The sequence below is a fragment of the Atheta coriaria genome, unplaced genomic scaffold (assembly GCF_025399875.1).
Source record: "Atheta coriaria isolate IRGN ID8LTWV9N9 unplaced genomic scaffold, Caltech_Dcor_3.1 hic_scaffold_4_pilon, whole genome shotgun sequence".
NCBI classification, from domain to species: Eukaryota; Metazoa; Arthropoda; class Insecta; order Coleoptera; family Staphylinidae; genus Dalotia; species Dalotia coriaria.
In genome coordinates this window covers 5,515,750-5,534,108 of record NW_027045446.1, presented here as the reverse complement: position 1 = coordinate 5,534,108, position 18,359 = coordinate 5,515,750, and the positions used below count along the sequence as shown (strand labels likewise).

At 42.6% G+C, this 18,359-nt stretch overlaps 2 protein-coding genes across 3 annotated transcripts; one reads left to right on the top strand and one right to left on the bottom strand.

The window, feature by feature from the left end:
- Positions 1-9,892: 9,892 nt before the first annotated feature.
- LOC135790835 (UPF0389 protein CG9231) lies at positions 9,893-10,853 on the top strand. Its single transcript, XM_065301117.1, has 3 exons — positions 9,893-10,045; positions 10,261-10,467; positions 10,559-10,853. Exons 2-3 carry the CDS (start codon positions 10,271-10,273, stop codon positions 10,740-10,742), a joined length of 381 nt encoding a protein of 126 aa, XP_065157189.1. The 5' UTR covers positions 9,893-10,045; positions 10,261-10,270; the 3' UTR covers positions 10,743-10,853.
- Positions 10,800-11,762, bottom strand: Ccdc58 (Coiled-coil domain-containing 58). 2 transcript variants are annotated; one of them, XM_065301115.1, is made up of 3 exons: positions 11,446-11,762; positions 11,105-11,371; positions 10,800-11,042 (listed from the first exon to the last, which is right to left on the bottom strand). In XM_065301115.1, the coding sequence occupies exons 2-3, from the start codon at positions 11,354-11,356 to the stop codon at positions 10,944-10,946; spliced, it is 351 nt and encodes a 116-aa protein (XP_065157187.1). In that variant the 5' UTR covers positions 11,357-11,371; positions 11,446-11,762; the 3' UTR covers positions 10,800-10,943. The 2 variants fall into 2 exon arrangements, with proteins under 2 accessions (XP_065157187.1, XP_065157186.1); XM_065301114.1 differs by having other exon boundaries at positions 11,466-11,748.
- Between the last annotated feature and the right edge of the window lie 6,597 nt (positions 11,763-18,359).

The window sequence follows — 18,359 nt, the reverse complement described above, 5'->3', positions numbered from 1 at the left end:
TGCAGAATCAATGTGGTGGCTGGCCGAATGGCTCTCAGACTCAGAATTGATTACCGATGAGCCGCTATGATGACTGGCAGATTGCTCATGTGTCTCAGATGTTGCTGCTGCAGAATCAGTGTGGTGGCTGGCCGAATGGCTCTCAGACTCAGAATTGATTACCGATGAGCCGCTATGATGACTGGCAGATTGCTCATGTGTATCAGATGTTGCTGCTGCAGAATCAATGTGGTGGCTGGCCGAATGAGTCTCAGATTCAGAATTGATTAGAGATGAGCCGCTATGATGACTGGCTGATTGCTCATGTGTCTCAGATGTTGCTGCTGCAGAATCAGTGTGGTGGCTGGCCGAATGAGTCTCAGATTCAGAATTGATTACCGATGATCCGCTATGATGATTGGCAGATTGCTCATGTGTCTCAGATGTTGCTGCTGCAGAATCAATGTGGTGGCTGGCCGAATGAGTCTCAGATTCAGAATTGATTACCGATGAGCCGCTATGATGACTGGCAGATTGCTCATGTGTCTCAGATGTTGCTGCTGCAGAATCAGTGTGGTGGCTGGCCGAATGGCTCTCAGACTCAGAATTGATTACCGATGAGCCGCTATGATGACTGGCAGATTGCTCATGTGTCTCAGATGTTGCTGCTGCAGAATCAGTGTGGTGGCTGGCCGAATGGCTCTCAGACTCAGAATTGATTACCGATGAGCCGCTATGATGACTGGCAGATTGCTCATGTGTCTCAGATGTTGCTGCTGCAGAATCAATGTGGTGGCTGGCCGAATGGCTCTCAGACTCAGAATTGATTACCGATGAGCCGCTATGATGACTGGCAGATTGCTCATGTGTCTCAGATGTTGCTGCTGCAGAATCAGTGTGGTGGCTGGCCGAATGGCTCTCAGACTCAGAATTGATTACCGATGAGCCGCTATGATGACTGGCAGATTGCTCATGTGTCTCAGATGTTGCTGCTGCAGAATCAATGTGGTGGCTGGCCGAATGAGTCTCAGATTCAGAATTGATTACCGATGAGCCGCTATGATGACTGGCAGATTGCTCATGTGTCTCAGATGTTGCTGCTGCCGAATCAGTGTTGTGGTTGGCCGAATGGCTCTCAGACTCAGAATTGATTACCGATGAGCCGCTATGATGACTGGCAGATTGCTCATGTGTCTCAGATGTTGCTGCTGCAGAATCAGTGTGGTGGCTGGCCGAATGGCTCTCAGACTCAGAATTGATTACCGATGAGCCGCTATGATGACTGGCAGATTGCTCATGTGTCTCAGATGTTGCTGCTGCAGAATCAGTGTGGTGGCTGGCCGAATGAGTCTCAGACTCAGAATTGATTACCGATGAGCCGCTATGATGACTGGCAGATTGCTCATGTGTCTCAGATGTTGCTGCTGCAGAATCAATGTGGTGGCTGGCCGAATGAGTCTCAGATTCAGAATTGATTACCGATGAGCCGCTATGATGACTGGCAGATTGCTCATGTGTCTCAGATGTTGCTGCTGCAGAATCAATGTGGTGGCTGGCCGAATGGCTCTCAGACTCAGAATTGATTACCGATGAGCCGCTATGATGACTGGCAGATTGCTCATGTGTCTCAGATGTTGCTGCTGCAGAATCAGTGTGGTGGCTGGCCGAATGGCTCTCAGACTCAGAATTGATTACCGATGAGCCGCTATGATGACTGGCAGATTGCTCATGTGTCTCAGATGTTGCTGCTGCAGAATCAGTGTGGTGGCTGGCCGAATGGCTCTCAGACTCAGAATTGATTACCGATGAGCCGCTATGATGACTGGCAGATTGCTCATGTGTCTCAGATGTTGCTGCTGCAGAATCAATGTGGTGGCTGGCCGAATGAGTCTCAGATTCAGAATTGATTACCGATGAGCCGCTATGATGACTGGCAGATTGCTCATGTGTCTCAGATGTTGCTGCTGCAGAATCAATGTGGTGGCTGGCCGAATGGCTCTCAGACTCAGAATTGATTACCGATGAGCCGCTATGATGACTGGCAGATTGCTCATGTGTCTCAGATGTTGCTGCTGCAGAATCAGTGTGGTGGCTGGCCGAATGGCTCTCAGACTCAGAATTGATTACCGATGAGCCGCTATGATGACTGGCAGATTGCTCATGTGTCTCAGATGTTGCTGCTGCAGAATCAGTGTGGTGGCTGGCCGAATGGCTCTCAGACTCAGAATTGATTACCGATGAGCCGCTATGATGACTGGCAGATTGCTCATGTGTCTCAGATGTTGCTGCTGCAGAATCAGTGTGGTGGCTGGCCGAATGAGTCTCAGATTCAGAATTGATTACCGATGAGCCGCTATGATGACTGGCAGATTGCTCATGTGTCTCAGATGTTGCTGCTGCAGAATCAATGTGGTGGCTGGCCGAATGAGTCTCAGATTCAGAATTGATTACCGATGAGCCGCTATGATGACTGGCAGATTGCTCATGTGTCTCAGATGTTGCTGCTGCAGAATCAGTGTGGTGGCTGGCCGAATGAGTCTCAGATTCAGAATTGATTACCGATGAGCCGCTATGATGACTGGCAGATTGCTCATGTGTCTCAGATGTTGCTGCTGCAGAATCAATGTGGTGGCTGGCCGAATGGCTCTCAGACTCAGAATTGATTACCGATGAGCCGCTATGATGACTGGCAGATTGCTCATGTGTCTCAGATGTTGCTGCTGCAGAATCAGTGTGGTGGCTGGCCGAATGGCTCTCAGACTCAGAATTGATTACCGATGAGCCGCTATGATGACTGGCAGATTGCTCATGTGTCTCAGATGTTGCTGCTGCAGAATCAGTGTGGTGGCTGGCCGAATGAGTCTCAGATTCAGAATTGATTACCGATGAGCCGCTATGATGACTGGCAGATTGCTCATGTGTCTCAGATGTTGCTGCTGCAGAATCAGTGTGGTGGCTGGCCGAATGAGTCTCAGATTCAGAATTGATTACCGATGAGCCGCTATGATGACTGGCAGATTGCTCATGTGTCTCAGATGTTGCTGCTGCAGAATCAATGTGGTGGCTGGCCGAATGAGTCTCAGATTCAGAATTGATTACCGATGAGCCGCTATGATGACTGGCAGATTGCTCATGTGTCTCAGATGTTGCTGCTGCAGAATCAATGTGGTGGCTGGCCGAATGAGTCTCAGATTCAGAATTGATTACCGATGAGCCGCTATGATGACTGGCAGATTGCTCATGTGTCTCAGATGTTGCTGCTGCAGAATCAGTGTGGTGGCTGGCCGAATGAGTCTCAGATTCAGAATTGATTACCGATGAGCCGCTATGATGACTGGCAGATTGCTCATGTGTCTCAGATGTTGCTGCTGCAGAATCAATGTGGTGGCTGGCCGAATGAGTCTCAGATTCAGAATTGATTACCGATGAGCCGCTATGATGACTGGCAGATTGCTCATGTGTCTCAGATGTTGCTGCTGCAGAATCAATGTGGTGGCTGGCCGAATGAGTCTCAGATTCAGAATTGATTACCGATGAGCCGCTATGATGACTGGCAGATTGCTCATGTGTCTCAGATGTTGCTGCTGCAGAATCAGTGTGGTGGCTGGCCGAATGAGTCTCAGATTCAGAATTGATTACCGATGAGCCGCTATGATGACTGGCAGATTGCTCATGTGTCTCAGATGTTGCTGCTGCAGAATCAGTGTGGTGGCTGGCCGAATGGCTCTCAGACTCAGAATTGATTACCGATGAGCCGCTATGATGACTGGCAGATTGCTCATGTGTCTCAGATGTTGCTGCTGCAGAATCAGTGTGGTGGCTGGCCGAATGGCTCTCAGACTCAGAATTGATTACCGATGAGCCGCTATGATGACTGGCAGATTGCTCATGTGTCTCAGATGTTGCTGCTGCAGAATCAGTGTGGTGGCTGGCCGAATGGCTCTCAGACTCAGAATTGATTACCGATGAGCCGCTATGATGACTGGCAGATTGCTCATGTGTCTCAGATGTTGCTGCTGCAGAATCAGTGTGGTGGCTGGCCGAATGGCTCTCAGACTCAGAATTGATTACCGATGAGCCGCTATGATGACTGGCAGATTGCTCATGTGTCTCAGATGTTGCTGCTGCAGAATCAGTGTGGTGGCTGGCCGAATGGCTCTCAGACTCAGAATTGATTACCGATGAGCCGCTATGATGACTGGCAGATTGCTCATGTGTCTCAGATGTTGCTGCTGCAGAATCAGTGTGGTGGCTGGCCGAATGGCTCTCAGACTCAGAATTGATTACCGATGAGCCGCTATGATGACTGGCAGATTGCTCATGTGTCTCAGATGTTGCTGCTGCAGAATCAGTGTGGTGGCTGGCCGAATGGCTCTCAGACTCAGAATTGATTACCGATGAGCCGCTATGATGACTGGCAGATTGCTCATGTGTCTCAGATGTTGCTGCTGCAGAATCAGTGTGGTGGCTGGCCGAATGGCTCTCAGACTCAGAATTGATTACCGATGAGCCGCTATGATGACTGGCAGATTGCTCATGTGTCTCAGATGTTGCTGCTGCAGAATCAGTGTGGTGGCTGGCCGAATGGCTCTCAGACTCAGAATTGATTACCGATGAGCCGCTATGATGACTGGCAGATTGCTCATGTGTCTCAGATGTTGCTGCTGCAGAATCAGTGTGGTGGCTGGCCGAATGGCTCTCAGATTCAGAATTGATTACCGATGAGCCGCTATGATGACTGGCAGATTGCTCATGTGTCTCAGATGTTGCTGCTGCAGAATCAGTGTGGTGGCTGGCCGAATGAGTCTCAGATTCAGAATTGATTACCGATGAGCCGCTATGATGACTGGCAGATTGCTCATGTGTCTCAGATGTTGCTGCTGCAGAATCAGTGTGGTGGCTGGCCGAATGGCTCTCAGACTCAGAATTGATTACCGATGAGCCGCTATGATGACTGGCAGATTGCTCATGTGTCTCAGATGTTGCTGCTGCAGAATCAGTGTGGTGGCTGGCCGAATGGCTCTCAGATTCAGAATTGATTACCGATGAGCCGCTATGATGACTGGCAGATTGCTCATGTGTCTCAGATGTTGCTGCTGCAGAATCAGTGTGGTGGCTGGCCGAATGGCTCTCAGACTCAGAATTGATTACCGATGAGCCGCTATGATGACTGGCAGATTGCTCATGTGTCTCAGATGTTGCTGCTGCAGAATCAGTGTGGTGGCTGGCCGAATGGCTCTCAGACTCAGAATTGATTACCGATGAGCCGCTATGATGACTGGCAGATTGCTCATGTGTCTCAGATGTTGCTGCTGCAGAATCAGTGTGGTGGCTGGCCGAATGGCTCTCAGACTCAGAATTGATTACCGATGAGCCGCTATGATGACTGGCAGATTGCTCATGTGTCTCAGATGTTGCTGCTGCAGAATCAGTGTGGTGGCTGGCCGAATGGCTCTCAGATTCAGAATTGATTACCGATGAGCCGCTATGATGACTGGCAGATTGCTCATGTGTCTCAGATGTTGCTGCTGCAGAATCAGTGTGGTGGCTGGCCGAATGGCTCTCAGACTCAGAATTGATTACCGATGAGCCGCTATGATGACTGGCAGATTGCTCATGTGTCTCAGATGTTGCTGCTGCAGAATCAGTGTGGTGGCTGGCCGAATGGCTCTCAGACTCAGAATTGATTACCGATGAGCCGCTATGATGACTGGCAGATTGCTCATGTGTCTCAGATGTTGCTGCTGCAGAATCAGTGTGGTGGCTGGCCGAATGAGTCTCAGATTCAGAATTGATTACCGATGAGCCGCTATGATGACTGGCAGATTGCTCATGTGTCTCAGATGTTGCTGCTGCAGAATCAATGTGGTGGCTGGCCGAATGAGTCTCAGATTCAGAATTGATTACCGATGAGCCGCTATGATGACTGGCAGATTGCTCATGTGTCTCAGATGTTGCTGCTGCAGAATCAGTGTGGTGGCTGGCCGAATGAGTCTCAGATTCAGAATTGATTACCGATGAGCCGCTATGATGACTGGCAGATTGCTCATGGGTCTCAGATGTTGCTGCTGCAGAATCAATGTGGTGGCTGGCCGAATGAGTCTCAGATTCAGAATTGATTACCGATGAGCCGCTATGATGACTGGCAGATTGCTCATGTGTCTCAGATGTTGCTGCTGCAGAATCAGTGTGGTGGCTGGCCGAATGATTCTCAGACTCAGAATTGATTACCGATGAGCCGCTATGATGGCTGGCAGATTGCTCATGTGTCTCAGATGTTGCTGCTGCAGAATCAGTGTGGTGGCTGGCCGAATGAGTCTCAGATTCAGAATTGAATACCGATGAGCCGCTATGATGACTGGCAGATTGCTCATGTGTCTCAGATGTTGCTGCTGCAGAATCAGCGTGGTGGCTGGCCGAATGGCTCTCAGACTCAGAATTGATTACCGATGAGCCGCTATGATGACTGGCAGATTGCTCATGTGTCTCAGATGTTGCTGCTGCAGAATCAGTGTGGTGGCTGGCCGAATGGTCTCAGATTCAGAATTGATTACCGATGAGCCGCTATGATGACTGGCAGATTGCTCATGTGTCTCAGATGTTGCTGCTGCAGAATCAGTGTGGTGGCTGGCCGAATGGCTCTCAGACTCAGAATTGATTACCGATGAGCCGCTATGATGACTGGCAGATTGCTCATGTGTCTCAGATGTTGCTGCTGCAGAATCAGTGTGGTGGCTGGCCGAATGAGTCTCAGATTCAGAATTGATTACCGATGAGCCGCTATGATGACTGGCAGATTGCTCATGTGTCTCAGATGTTGCTGCTGCAGAATCAGTGTGGTGGCTGGCCGAATGGCTCTCAGATTCAGAATTGATTACCGATGAGCCGCTATGATGACTGGCAGATTGCTCATGTGTCTCAGATGTTGCTGCTGCAGAATCAGTGTGGTGGCTGGCCGAATGGCTCTCAGACTCAGAATTGATTACCGATGAGCCGCTATGATGACTGGCAGATTGCTCATGTGTCTCAGATGTTGCTGCTGCAGAATCAGTGTGGTGGCTGGCCGAATGAGTCTCAGATTCAGAATTGATTACCGATGAGCCGCTATGATGACTGGCAGATTGCTCATGTGTCTCAGATGTTGCTGCTGCAGAATCAGTGTGGTGGCTGGCCGAATGAGTCTCAGATTCAGAATTGATTACCGATGAGCCGCTATGATGACTGGCAGATTGCTCATGTGTCTCAGATGTTGCTGCTGCAGAATCAGTGTGGTGGCTGGCCGAATGGTCTCAGATTCAGAATTGATTACCGATGAGCCGCTATGATGACTGGCAGATTGCTCATGTGTCTCAGATGTTGCTGCTGCAGAATCAGTGTGGTGGCTGGCCGAATGAGTCTCAGATTCAGAATTGATTACAGATGAGCCGCTATGATGACTGGCAGATTGCTCATGTGTCTCAGATGTTGCTGCTGCAGAATCAGTGTGGTGGCTGGCCGAATGAGTCTCAGATTCAGAATTGATTACCGATGAGCCGCTATGATGACTGGCAGATTGCTCATGTGTTTCAGATGTTGCTGCTGCAGAATCAGTGTGGTGGCTGGCCGAATGAGTCTCAGATTCAGAATTGATTACAGATGATCCGCTATGATGATTGGCAGATTGCTCATGTGTTTCAGATGTTGCTGCTGCAGAATCAGTGTGGTGGCTGGCCGAATGGCTCTCAGACTCAGAATTGATTACCGATGAGTCGCTATGATGACTGGCTGATTGCTCATGTGTCTCAGATGTTGCTGCTGCAGAATCAGTGTGGTGGCTGGCCGAATGAGTCTCAGATTCAGAATTGATTACCGATGAGCCGCTATGATGACTGGCAGATTGCTCATGTGTTTCAGATGTTGCTGCTGCAGAATCAGTGTGGTGGCTGGCCGAATGAGTCTCAGATTCAGAATTGATTACCGATGAGCCGCTATGATGACTGGCAGATTGCTCATGTGTCTCAGATGTTGCTGCTGCAGAATCAGTGTGGTGGCTGGCCGAATGAGTCTCAGATTCAGAATTGATTACCGATGAGCCGCTATGATGACTGGCTGATTGCTCATGTGTCTCAGATGTTGCTGCTGCAGAATCAGTGTGGTGGCTGGCCGAATGAGTCTCAGATTCAGAATTGATTACCGATGAGCCGCTATGATGACTGGCAGATTGCTCATGTGTCTCAGATGTTGCTGCTGCAGAATCAGTGTGGATGCTGGCCGAATGAGTCTCAGATTCAGAATTGATTACCGATGAGCCGCTATGATTACTGGCTGATTGCTCATAAGTCTCAGATGTTGCTGCTGCAGAATCAGTGTGGTGGCTGGCCGAATGAGTCTCCGATTCAGAATTAATTACCGATGAGCCGCTATGTTGAGTTGCAGAAGGCTTATGTGTTTCAGATATGGTTGCAGTAGAATCGGTGTGATGACTGACAGTGTGCATTTGTAATTCAGATGTTGTTGCCATTGCTGCAGTGCCTTGACTTATAGATTGTTCTTTTGAATGGGAATTGCTTTCCGCAACGTTATTTGAAATACCTTCGTTGCAGTTGCAAGTACATTTGTGATAATTTTCTAGAAGAAAATTGTGATTGCATTACTATATTATGTGAAAATGATAAATATATATTTTACCTTCTTGTACAGGGCACTCATCTGGTTCAATGCAGGCTCCTTGATATCTAAGTTTGCCTTCTTTACAGTAGCATCCTGGCGTGCACTCTTTGCCATTTCCTACTTGTTCTAATCCTAAACAAGTATTTTCTACCGTAGCACACCTTAACTCCTCGTGTTTTTCGCATTTTAGTATTGGTGATGCAGTTGTAACTTAAAAAAGAAAAGTAAAAGTTATTTAATGAGTTCATCTGAGTTTGTAACACATTATTTTTAAATGGTATTTTTTCCTGGTGTAGACAACATTGTACAGAATTTAACACCATTATATTAAAACTCACCGGAACATATTATTAACACTAAGCATATTATGTTGTCCGAATTCATTACGATTTGTTTCTGACTCCCGTTTTTTTAAGTCGCGTCTTTTAAATGGACGATAAAGAAATACACATTTGGTCAGTATGAAATTAAGATTTTACGCTAAGACGGCGTCATTCCAATATCAATAATTGTTTATTAATGACCGCTGGTATCACCCAACTTGTTAACATTTTACTGCTTGTAATTACGTAAGTTTCAAATCCAAAAATGTGAAAAAAGTGAACACATTTATAAACTTAAATGCAAATACTTACCTTTTAATACAATGCACCAGAACGCACACAAAATTATGAAATTCATAATTTCGCAAGTGTGATATTGTTTAAATGGAAACGTTTTAAACAAATTTCTTTGATTTTATAGAAGTCATTACAAAAAGAGTACACAACACTTCAAGAACACAATAATTAATAAGATTTGCATGCATATTTGGTGTATTTTATAAGTGAACCGCGCGACTTGATTAAACAATAAGAGGTGATAGAATGCAAGTACTCGCGTTATCATACATTTCAATATTTGTGCCGAAATGGTATGACCAACGAACTAATCAGTAGTAATCAAACATGTACAAAAATATTATTAGTGCCAAATAATAATAATGTCAAAGTTGTATTCATCTTTGAAGTTCGATCGGCATCTTTATTTGTGCAAAGGCGCCGCAATATTGTCGCCAAAACTGATATTGAATTGTCTGCCTAAAGTTCATAAAATCTTCTATCGTATTTATTTATATTGCTGATAATGGAACATCAACCTCCGGTTTTGTTTGAGAAATATTAATGACACAAGAATAACCTGTTAATTAATGGTGCATGTTTACTAATTTTATCAGTGCATTGTCTAAACACTGTCCACATGTGTTGTAATAATTTCTTTTCGAAGTTCCTGAATTGATAGACTTCAAAACCAGTTTAAAATAAGATTGCATTTATTTGATAACGTGAACATTGAGTGCACATTGTGCATTTGACGAATTATATCGACAGCTAAACATTTTTATAAAGTTTGCGATACGGAATTGAGATTTTTATTGGTAATTTAAAATATAATTTTTGCAATTCATTGTTCCCTACAAATTATCTAATTTAGAGTTTGCCTTCAATTTTCGCGCAATTATCTACTTATGTAAGAGAGTCCATGTAGGTTAGGATACTGATTCCCACACAATACATAGCTAGTGTCGTCTCTAGTACATAACAAAGTCTGTGTTATATGATATAAACCAAAGAATCGAAATTATTTTCGCAGGAAAAGAATTATGTTCCGCTTAACTCAGTTATTGCGACAATCCGTTGGTCGGGCTGCCTCCGTACGACAAATCTCTGGAGGTAATCAACTCTGCAGTAGTGCACAAAATGTGGGAGCCAACTTACACAAAGTTAACAATCTTGAGAAGCGATTTTTGGTCTGGACCGGCAAGTACAAGGCTTTAGGAGATGTTCCTGATATGGTCGCGTATGTAATCTATAAACATATTGTTACATATTTCATATTGAGTGTAAAATCTCTTGCTATAAAAGTCTATACATTGTTTTTACTTTTTTAGTGGTGAAGTTGTGGAAAAGGCTAGGAACAAAATGCGAATTCGCGTGGCAAATGGAATGATGGGTATTACATTGATTGCTTGCCTTGTAATGTCAATAATGGGGAAGAGGGCCCATGATAAAGGAGAATCAGTGCAGAAAGAAAATCTAGAGTGGCACAAATCACACAAGGAAGGTGCCAAATAAGAGCCACTTAGTAATATCTATTATTATAATTAAATTATAACAAATTACTCATCATAGTTGTATCTATATATTGCTATTTTATTTTCAACCAATAGAAACAATTATCAAACATGTACAAATATAAAGTCCCCATTTCTAATTGTAAATTGTGTGGGGGAAATGGTTGCAATTTGTTACTACCTTTGAGCAGAAGTAAATCCTTCATTCCCTTAAGAATTTCCTGCATCTTTCAGTGAACACCTTGGCAGTTCTTTGTCTGACTAGTTCCTCAACACTAAGTTCAACTTGCAACATTCTTAACTAAAACAATTGAAAGATAATCTTAATTGTTTGATGTTATAAAAAAGCCTGAAATCACTTACTTTTGTTTGTTCAGCCCTAAGATTTTTAGAAAGTTGAATATCATTGCTATCAGTCTCTTTTTGCTCCCTGTACTTTTTCACTCGCTCAGCTGATAATGTGATACAGTTCTTGATTGCTTTTTCCCTGGATGCATTACCTTCTTGAATTTGATTCTGTAGTTCTTTGCAGGCTTTAGTTGAGTCAGCATGGAAAGAATCAGTTGGAATTGTGGTGTTTAGAGTGTTTACAATGAGATCATCTACTCTTCTCATATTCTTTAAAGCATCCTAGAACAAGAAGAAGTGAGGTTCATATAATACAATACAACATATTCAGAAGCAGACAATAAATAAATAAATACTCATTTTAGCAGGTTATTACTTGAAATTCACTAAAATCGCTGCACTCCATTATCGCCGAGGGCATTATCAACTTGGACAAGTAAACGAGGTCCAAAAAGTCAAAACGGCGAGAGGTTACCGCACCAAAGACGCCGAGTTATTTTTATTTTGGAACAGAATGCTAGATTGACTTAATGTTCATGGAGCACATGTGGCTTTGTACTCAGTAAATAGCCAATGTATGTTTGGTTGCTAGTTTTATTTGATAAGACATAATTGATAACTAATTTGCCAATAATATTTTAGTGGGCGTTTTTTTTTTTTGTTACTGTAAAATGAAATTTGACTTTGTATTGATTTTAATAACACAAATTGACTTCATTTGTTTACTAGTTTGTAATCTCGCGCCTAGAGTTGACATTTTATCAATATTAAATTTGCTTTCTACGTAAATAGCGGGCGCTAGTTATCACCCACATGCCTGATATGACTTGGAGTTCCAAATATTCAATGTTATCAGACTTTAGTGTTTAGGATTTAGTATCAGCATTTGTTCACAGATGTCAGAGCATGTACCAATTCAAAGAAAATTTTCTCAATATGGTTGGTATTAGCGATATAATATCACAGAATCAACCTTCAAGTTATCAAAATGTTTTTTCAGCCTTTGTTGCATCTTCATTTTTGTTTTGGTTTTTATTAAATTAACATAATCATTCATTTTGCTTTTAAAAATTATTACCACGATGCACCATAAATAAATTATCCCCGAATGTTTAAATACTTCAAATATTCGGTAAATATTGCATGAAGAAAATGAATGACTCAAAAATTTACTTTCGTTGATAACCAAAGGTTAAATAAATAAATGTTCTCAACCCTATTCAATTTAAGTTTACTAAACTGACAGGTTTTTATTTAAAACCCGTTGCAGAAGTTGCATTGATAAGTTCAATCACCGTTAATTTATTTCTGGAAATAAGCTAGTACATAAATAAACAATGTGACTAAATAAACTTTGAGGAAAAACATGACTTTCCTGCTGCATCTTTCTGGTCGCTAGTCCTGATGAAGAAAATTAATCCGCTTATGTTTATTTATGTTTTTCGTCAAATGAGCTAATTCCTTCCTTTCAGGGGAGATCATTGAGAATCATTAGCTGAAAGTGAAGCGGGCAGAAAGCAGAGGAGGATGAGGGGAAAAAACGAACTAAGCAAGTAAATAGCTAAATGCTGGATGCTGCAGCGGCTTGCAGAAATATCGCCGCTGCAGGCAGGGATAACGTTGAGTAGGACTTAGATCAGTCTCGTGATTAGTGCGGGCAATGATTGATCGAACATAAACCGGGGCGGGTTTTTAGCCCAGACGTCGCTGCGCGGTCCGATCCTTCGGACGTGCATCCTAACGCGGGACCTCTAAGAAGATTGACAGGGCGCCCGTAAAACCGCTTAGTCAGCTGCCATCGTCAAACATAATTTATCGACGATGCGAGACGGATTCCAAGCTGCGCACTTGCGACACATCGTGCAACAGTCTACGTCGTAAATTGCAAATAATTTGCGACACTATTTTGTATAAAAATTATCATAAACTAGGTACAAACTATAGAAAGTAGTTTTTTCTTCTGGCAGATTTTACAACCGTTGGAAATGTTCCAAAATTGTCAATACGAAATACAAATTAATAGTAGAAATTTTACTATTACGATCCTAGTATGTGTGATTGTTAGGTTTACTTGATAAGACACGATTTATGATTAAAATTTAACTAACATTGAAATGAATGTAACAATACAAATAAACTGTATTTGTTGTTTTCTATTTTTGATCTTTTGGTCTTTTCGCGCATAATGTACATTCATACTATCGCTGTTTATCACCGACTTCGCCGATATGGTTTAGAGTTCATTGCATTCAATTGATTCAATGTTATCAGACATTTACGCCTTGGATTTTGAATGCAAATTTGTCTACAAATGTCATAGATGGTACCATTAAAAAAAAAGTTGTCGAAATGAATATTTAACTACTTGAAATTTTTGGTTGGTTTTTATGTTAAAACAAGTATTGGCATAAGCTATAATCCTAATTATGGTATAACTTCTTAATAATAAATTTATTACGTCGATTATTCAATAATTCATATGAAAATGAATAAAATAATCTCTGAATTAGTAAATATTATGATATTTTCTGCATTTTTACATTTTTGTTAGGCAACATGCAATTTTTATTTATACACTAGTAAATTCCAACTAACATATTATTTACAACAATGTAAATCTCGCTAGTTATTCATTATTAATATTAACATGTGTACAATCATAAAATTTGTAAATTCCTTTATATGAATAATTGATAAAATCATCATTTTTTAGTTTTGCAGTTGGAAAACGTAAAACGTTGTCTGTTATTTGTTGCTGTTTGCATCTTCAGACAGCAGATTGGAGCACACTTTGCACAACGACAAGAACTCGGATGCGAGCGCGCACTGCACATAAATAAGTAAATTTTCCTTCAGTCGGATACATCAAGTGATTTATATTTGATGGGCGCAGCGCCGCTGCTGGAATCCGAACGCTCGCTGGCATTCCGCTTTCGGAAAGCGGAAAACTGAAAAATATTCCGGGTGCTTATATTATGACATTGGCATCATACTGCTGCAAGTGGGATGTGTGTTCTCTTTACAAAATAAAAAGTAGGCACTTTGCTGACATCTACATAATATATTTAGTTGTTTTTTGTTTGAGATGTATGCAGAATCAAGATTGATATAATATTTCGAAGAATATGTTGTACTAGGGAGTGAAACTTTTGTTTAAAATATTAACAAGCAATCAAAATTAATATTTGGATGCCAGGATAAAAGAACCAACTTCATTTTTTTGCAAGTTGGCGAAAAAAGTTTTCATAAACTCCAAATTAATATTTATCATCTGTTTATTACTAAGTTTTTATGTCCGTCTGTTTTAGCTCCGGCAGAAATTTCATAAAGTTCTAAAGTTATTCCATGAAATCGGTGCGGGTCTAAGCAGAAAATACACGAGGGTAATTTAATTATAATTAATTAAAGTTTCGCGATAAGCGCGCGTATTGTGTTTGAGGTTTTTGTGCGCGTCGCCGACCCGCCACCGATAAGATCGCGTCTTTCGCAGCGGCGCTGTTTTCCCGTTTTTCTCTTTTATGCCGCTTGCGCTTGATTCGCTTTTCTGATTCGGGTGCAAATTTTAATCTGCACTCCACTTTTTGCACATTGCGGCAAGCCCGGCAGAGAATTCTCTTCATCATCTTGATTAACGACGTCCCATACCGAGTCATTGCGTTTTCATAAATTAACTACGAACTAATTTGCAGTTCATAACGCTCGCGCCTCTGCTTATCGCGGTATCGAGGCGCGCCGCGACACAAAGCGCGCTGAATGTTGCAGAAAACTTTCGCTCTATTTAGGCACGCCGGGTGGGAGACTTTAAAAGATGAAAATCCACCTTCAACTTTTTACCCGTACGCCAACTCAACGGATCAGCAGGAAGAAGACGGAAAGTGAGAGGAGGAGGCGAAAATCAAAAGTAGCAAACGCGCGATGTGCGATAATAGAATTTCTTAGTAAGCGCCTTTTCGGGCAAAGTTTTTGGGGACACGGGAACATGTCTCTCCGACGTCGGCGGGTCGAAGGCGAACCCCCGAAGAAAGTAGCGGAAGCCTAGACGCTTTTCTGCACCAGTTAGGCGTCTTCCAACGTTAATATTAAGTATGCCTCTTTGACTCCTTCAAATTTCTCATTCCCTCTGAGATCTCATCCCACGCGATGCTTATTTAGACGATATAAATTACTTTTAACAACGTTACAGCGTTGAACGTTTTATTAACTCGACTCGGAATAATAATAACAACGTCGTTGCCGACGACGTCGCAAACAATTTTATTTGCGTTTACTTTATTAATTTCAATTTGCACAGGCTTACTTCAGTTAGGCAAGATATGCAACATGACGAAAGATACGGTCAATTAAATCTGAGCCCTTACATTTTTAAATGTAGAATTGATGAAAATGTGAAAAGCAGTAAAATAATATAATTAAAAAGACAGTTTTATTGTTTTTTGAGCGTAGGTTAACATCGATTTTTTGTCGGATGCAGAGTTGGAGAAATTTGTGGCATGAAGCAATAAACTTGCAGTTGAAATTGTAATGAAACCCAGAGGCAAAACAAGCGATTTGTATGTTGTGGCGTTGAACGAAGCGATACGACCGAGTTTGTTTGATTAAAACTATATGCAAAACGTTTACTTTTATTGCGTTTCACCAACGCACACATGCATTGCATCAGAGTTGGCTTAAAGACACTTTAATCTTTATTTTTGTTTACAACAAATATACTGCGAACTAAATCTGGGTCTGTATATTCGATTAAAACACGTCCAAGTATAAATGACCATTCTCATTTGTTTCAATCTTTTTTTATTACAACTACTAATGTGGAATAAAGACTTTTGTTGTGGTTTGTGGTTGTGCTGGTTTTCCGTCCACTGTCCACTGTCTGTTGTCTAGATTACACTAGTATAATTTCGTTATTCCGGTTGAGTTTTCATTTTCATTTTTCTCCTGCCAGAGCAAGTTGATGATGATAAGACGCCGACTGTCAGGACTTTGTGTCACTACGAGTGTTTTTCTGCGCTTTCAGTAGAAAAACGAGGTTAATAATAAAATATTTTCCAAGCGAAAGGGTAATAATAAAAGGACGCCGGTCATCGGAATTTATCAGGCGGAAAGCTCGACGTTTGGGCGGATTTCCCGAACGAGCCTTGTTTCCGCCCGAAATTCTTTTATAGTCTTTGCCAGAGCATTCGAGCATCAAAGCATCGCAACATCACAGCATCATCATTGTCGCACAAAGCGAGCTAGAGATTGACCAATATGTTTATCATGAAGCACGTAAACATTGAGTTCGGAAAACACCCGGTGGAAACCAATTTCCGACTAGTTTCGGTTGACTTTATCTACTGAAGTAAATAACCTAATTATTATCAATCGATAACAATGTTTTTCAATTTTCACTACATTGATTAGACTGGTTTATTTGTAAAATTTTGACAATCAATCAATCGAAACCAAATGAAGATCGAATATACCTTTAATGTGCAATTCATAAAGCGCCATTAAAACTTCAGTACCAAAAAGTACCGAAAGTATTAAAATTGAATTTGGCGTAATGGCATCGGCGTGCGATTTGCGTCAATCGTCCTGCATCCTGGTCGCTTTGCGCACGCTGAGCTAAAAGTTTGTCCAAACTTTTCCATTCTCGGTCCGCCTGTCTGCCTTTCAATTCCATCAAGTCTTTCATTCCGTTCGGGCACATCACAATTCATATCTTCAGTCAGCGGAGATGACGACAAAAAGACAGCATGTCTTGGGATTTCCTAGAAAATTGTCCTCTTCTGCCCATTGCACACAGAAAGGAAAAACTTTCACTCAACGAAGAAAAAAGTAAGTTTTTTTGCGAACATTTGGTAGGAAACGAAGATGAAGACTCAAACATTTAGAAATTCGTGAAGTTATGAAATACGTTGTCGATGACGACTTTAAGTCGTTCAAAGAAATACGACGTCTATGTTGATAGTCTCGCCGTACGTCTGGAAGAGAAGAAAATGCGGAATGAATTTGCGTTTCCGTTTGCTGACGTTGTAATCGTCGTCGTGGGCGTTTCACCAAAAACCTCCTAAGTGTTAGTGCCTTTAGATTCAGTGGTGCTGGTCCCGTTAGTCGGCACTAATGTCTGCCTGCTCACCCCGAGACAGACCCCAACTTCTTTCGTTTCCGGACGCGTTCGCCCCGTTTCCCAACTGCAACTTTCCAAAAACTGTCACAGCCATGCGACTCGCTCTTCGGTTGCATTCTCCTCGACCGCAACCACCTCGAAGTGAGCATCTTCCAAGACGCAATAACCCCGCGTCTGTCTGAGAGTCTGGGCTTCCCTCGGTATCACAGCGTCTCTTCGTGTCACCCATTTTGTCGTGCGCTCGTTTCGCAGCTGTAATTAAAACCAACCACGCAAAAAAGGGTTGTTTTTTTCTTTTAGTGCGAGCAGTTCATGATGAGGAGAGGACGGGGACACATTTACGAGCGTCGGCGGTGGTCTGCCATCCGGGTGCGCCGTCATTCGAAGCGTGTAATTGAGTAATGTCCTATTTAAATAATTGCTTTTGGTTTTTTATTCGTTCGGTCTGCCTCGACGCACCGTCGAGTCTTTTCAAGCCTTTCACGGTAGCTGTTGCAAAATCTCTGGATTGTGGAGTCTTGGCAAACGTTTAAATACCTGCCAGGCACAGTTTTTATTAAATAAAAACTTGTTAAATAATAATGATAAAGACTCCGACGTTTTGTGAATTTGTCCAACACGTGTCTCATTAAAAAAAATGTCACTTGATACCTGATTAAACATTTATACAGTATACGTGACAAATATCAAAAACAAATTATTTTCTTTGTCACACAGAAGGAAGACAAATTGTATTAACATTTAATTCGTTCGTCTGAGACGTGTCTTGCTGTCTGTGATTCTTTTTGCTAGAATTCAAGATAATTGTAGTAGTGCATCGCTTGGAATTGAGTAAAATTGATTAGCGTCTGTTGCTTTTCCGAACGCGGAGCAATTTCACCGCTCGGTTTGGGATTTCGTCGGATGGATGGCGCGCCAGCGGTGCCCATGGAGCCATCACTGCCGCCAGAGCCGCCTCCGAGGCAGCGGGTAGTCGCGTCGACTCATTTCGCGGCTCACTAACGGCACTGTTTACATGCTTTCCAGCTTCACATTGTCGTGGAGACTCGCACCCGCTCATGTAAATCATTTGCATACATTAATGCAATTAAGGCACGATTGACTCGACGACCATCAATCCAACTGTTGTTTATTTTCACACCAACAAATTCCCAAAAAGAG

Bases quoted from the DNA above. Each gene is read 5' to 3' on its own strand.
- LOC135790835 (XM_065301117.1), top strand. From the start codon at position 10,271: ATGTTCCGCTTAACTCAGTTATTGCGACAATCCGTTGGTCGGGCTGCC. The intron at 10,468-10,558 runs GTATGTAATCTA...TTACTTTTTTAG, and splicing joins GATGTTCCTGATATGGTCGC to TGGTGAAGTTGTGGAAAAGG.
- Ccdc58 (XM_065301114.1), bottom strand. From the start codon at position 11,510: ATGCCCTCGGCGATAATGGAGTGCAGCGATTTTAGTGAATTTCAA. The intron at 11,372-11,465 runs GTAATAACCTGC...TTCTTGTTCTAG, and splicing joins GCGATTTTAGTGAATTTCAA to GATGCTTTAAAGAATATGAG. The intron at 11,043-11,104 runs GTAAGTGATTTC...CAATTGTTTTAG, and splicing joins TTAGGGCTGAACAAACAAAA to TTAAGAATGTTGCAAGTTGA.